Genomic DNA, 4,092 nt, shown 5'->3' with positions numbered 1-4,092 from the left:
TGGCTTATCTGAAGTTGTGCAGATTCTCTTTAATCAGATTGTCCACCTGTATTTTTGTCAAGTTGTACAGATAATGCTGTATTTGAATTGCCACTGTTCATCTACAGACTTAAAACATGAACCATATTTTTGAGTACTTTGAGTGTGTAGAGTGTAACTGTTCTATAGTAGCTTTATGGTCCTAATCATAAGTTTAAAAATTAAAAGCAGTTGGCTCTTCCATGTTGCAATCAAAAATTTGAAACCAGTATTTAAAAGTGAAAAGTATTAAAAATTATGAAGAAAAATCCTGGTTTGTAGTTATTCTTAACTGTCAGTGCTTTGGAGAAACTTATTTAAAATGCTTTTACCTTTTAACCAACTTTTACATCATGTATAAAGCTATATACAGTATTATAATGTACAGAAAACACTTAACAGGAAAGCAGTTTGCTTGTATTACAGAGGTTACTGAGATGAAAACTTGAATGCCACATTAGTTTATATATCAAAAAGCTCATTTTGTGCCAGTCTATCAGAGGCATGTTAAAAGATCTTCCTGTACAGTATAGTCTTAATATAGAGCACTTCCAAAGTGTTTCAGCTCTTGCCTTCATTTCTACGGAATTAACTACATTATGGAACTTTCCATGGCAATAATAGAGATCCAGGGCTGAAGAGTGCCAGAGTATAAACTTGTGGCTTTTTCTAAAGTGTGGAGAACTGAGATGAGCTTCTGTAGAGCAAAGCTTTCATAATAGCAGAAATAGCTAGAGCCTGATGAATCAGGAACAATCCTACCTTTAGCTGCTATGCAGGGATTTCTACTTTTTATATGGTAATCAGTAAAATTGTAGAAACCTTACAAGAATGCAAGACTGGAGGAACAGCCATTGTTGAAATAATAGAAGGCATTACTTGCACAAAAAGAAAACAATGTGGCCTGATGCATCTGAGCTTAGGGTGGGTAATACATTGCAACAAATAGAGTCCTGAGGTGAGTCCTGAGGTAAGCCCTGCCCTTGCAGAATGCAGCTGCTTTAGCTGGCAAAAAGAAATCCCCCCAAATAAAAAGAATAGTCACATTCTTGGTCCCATATGTTATGTGTGTAATTTAAAAAAAATATTACTTTCCAGTAAGGAGAGATTGAGCATTTCTGTAGCTGCCTGTATAACTACAATATAATTTGACCCTAGATAATGAATTAGTTGGGATTATGCCATGCAATTTACCAGTGTGTATTACTAATTTTATTGTTATTATCTTTAGTCTCTAGCTATAAAAGCTAAGTTTCATAGGAGGAAAGAAAGGTATTTCATTAAATATAAGGGATACACTTTTTGAGCATTAGGTGCCTGAAGTGTCCATTTTTCTTCAGCTGTAACGATTGATGCAGTAAGCTTTTTTCTCTGCACACTTGCCTCTTCTATGCATGCATTGCAGCTAGAATGAGGGAGACTGGTGACATGAATTGCTACAATTTTTAAGGTTTAAAATAATTCTCCTTAAAAAGAACTATTTTAAATTATTACTTTTATTGTTGAGGACTTAGACCAAGCAATTGTCAGACCTGTTGTCATCTAAAGTATGAAAACTTCAAACAGGAACTTTCCATTCAGTCTCGTGCCTGAAATGCCATATGGGATTTTCCTCTCTAGCACCACTACATCCATGTAAAACTTCTGTGGTGTGTTGGCCCCTCCACTTAGAAAGATGGTTGGAAGGTAAATTACCAAGCGAATTCCTTTCGGACGCAATGGGAAGGACCTGCATACTTACTGCTTTCTGTGTGTCTTCATAGTTAAAACTATGGACCCTTTCAAAAGCTGGCATACAATGTTCAACTTTTCTGATCTATTGGCCTTCTTTCTAAAATTTCGTGTCATGAGAGACAATCCATGTGAGACTGTGGCAAGCAATTCCTAACCAGTGTTATGGTGGCAGGATATGACAACAACCCTGAGGATTCCCACCCAGTGGCGTGGGACTGCAGCTGGCTGGAGGAGCAAGCCAGCAAGCTCAGCTTCCTGCTATGGGCAGAGCTCGGGGACCTACCCCTCACCCCCCGCAAGTTATGGCCCTGTAACAGTATCCTAAAGAATTCCCAGACCCAGGAAAGTGTGCTGTCTGATGAGGCGGGTCATGGCTGAGTATGAACTAAAGAATTGTGTGTCCATACCTTCCAGAAAATATTTCCAGCCCAGCTGCTTGTGCCCTGCTGGAAAATTGTTATGCATTCAACATAATGGCGTTCTCCAGCTGGCAGTCAAGTACTCAGTTGTCCCCACACCCCTTATGTACACCCTGCATCAGTGAAATGCTTGAAACACTGCACTTGGTGAGCACTAATCCGGTTGTCATAGCCTATCTTGTCCAAACTCCAGTGTTGACAATGTAGCTGTTAAGGTAAAAGGCTTTTTTCGAGGCTTTTTGTGGGAGTGGTCTTTGCCTTTAGTTGTTTATGACTTGTGTGGTGCTAAAGGGTGGCAATGTCTCTGACAGAGGCTGGTGCCATTTTAGTACTGGGTAAAATGGTTGCCTTCTGTAAAGAACTTGAGAAATTTAAATAAGCTTCTTGTTTTTCCCAACCTTTTTTTTTTTGAACTGTATTTGAAAACTCTTAAACCTAATTCAAATATCATTGAAATATAGGGAGGGTTAACTAACCATCCTATGATCGAGAGGTGCTAACCAAAATCATCACTGGTTCAGTTAGCAGCAGTATGATGTTCTTAATTATTGCTGTCAGGTGTGAGAAGTCTAATACTAAAAAACACACAGGTAATTTACTGCTTTCTCATTAGCTAAGACTCCTGTACCCACCTTCAGTGAAGAAGATGGAACAGCATCATAACATTTGAAACCTCATCAGTTGTAATACTGCTTAATTGTTTTCCAATTCTAACTTTGGTTATGTCAGAAACAGTTTCGCTGCAGTATCTTGTGTCCTAGCTGTTCCTGTCACACATTCTATTATTTACTATTCTATTGTAAACAGGTGTACACTTGCTTTTATACTGTGTAGTTCCCAGGTCTATGCTTGTGTTAAACACCACCCCCTGCATTAAAGGATATGAACTTCACATATTATTTAAAAGAAAAAAGGATGACGGGGTAGTATACATGAATGGTGCTTTAAAAAAAAAAAGCAAGCAAGCAACACTGGTATGTGGGTACACAGAAGGATGAATACCAGTAAGTCTGACATTTTTGGATTGTTAGAAAATATACTGCCTAACAGATATCTCCCCAATAAGCGAAGGACAAGTACCAGTATTAGCATTTATTGATGTTCTGAATGGCATTAAAGTGTCCATTTCTGTTTGCACCCTCAAGTGAAGGAAAAAGCACTCAGTAACTGCAGTTGACAAAACACTGATACATAGTCCTTTATTCCTATCTCCCTGTTTTGATTTGTCCGTAAAAGGCATTTTAGAAAAACACCTTCAGGAACACTAACAAAACCAATGCCTTTTCAATCACATTAGTCTTTTGGGGTCAATTTTTTCCAGGTGTACTAGAGGCTTTAGTTGCTCGGCAAAGTTCCTCATGTCATCAGAAACGACATCCTGTCCTGCTGGCGCAACCACACTGAGCTCCACCAGGTAGGAGAGGGAGAGCGGCTCAATGCTCTCCGTGTTTCCTGGCACCAGAATGCGGAAGATCTTGTACACCACGATCTTCATGATGCCTTTGCGGAACACGTGCCCTTTGGCCACAAACTCGTGGTCCATGCGGAAGCCCATCTCCACCAGGAAGTCCGTCAGGTTGTCTGAAGTAGCAATATCTACACAGTTGCGCACCAGTGCATGGCGGTTCTTGTCGCCTATTTCTGGCTGGCCCAGGTAGCGCAGATGCCAGGGCATCCCGCTTTTGTCCATGGACCGCCGCGCCCGCAGCACGAAGGGGCTGGCTTTGGAACACCATCTCGTGGTCCAGAAAGGTCTCCGGCTCCATGTTGTCGCACAGGCCGCGCAGGCGGTGCAGCAGGCTCTCCAGGCTCTGGTCCAAAACGCTTCCTGCGGCGGGCGGAGACAGTGCCTCGGTTACTCCCTTATCTGTTCTCCCTTCCTCTCCCCTCCCCACGGTGTGGGGCACCGCAGCCCCCCTCA

The 4,092-nt window shown here is 41.3% G+C and overlaps 1 protein-coding gene across 1 annotated transcript; it reads right to left on the bottom strand.

Annotated features, from left to right (window-relative positions):
* Nucleotides 1-3,339: 3,339 nt before the first annotated feature.
* On the bottom strand, nt 3,340-4,038 carry MED18 (mediator complex subunit 18; the record flags this gene model as incomplete). Its single annotated transcript, XM_010287485.1, is given in 2 exon segments — nt 3,340-3,898; nt 3,900-4,038. Coding segments are annotated over 2 exon segments (578 nt in total), but the record flags the coding sequence as incomplete, so codon positions are not given.
* Between the last annotated feature and the right edge of the window lie 54 nt (nt 4,039-4,092).

This window comes from Phaethon lepturus, unplaced genomic scaffold, assembly GCF_000687285.1.
Source record: "Phaethon lepturus isolate BGI_N335 unplaced genomic scaffold, ASM68728v1 scaffold43595, whole genome shotgun sequence".
In the NCBI taxonomy this organism is placed as follows: Eukaryota; Metazoa; Chordata; class Aves; order Phaethontiformes; family Phaethontidae; genus Phaethon; species Phaethon lepturus.
The sequence above is the reverse complement of the archived record's forward strand: the minus strand, read 5'-3'. Positions and strand labels throughout refer to the sequence as shown.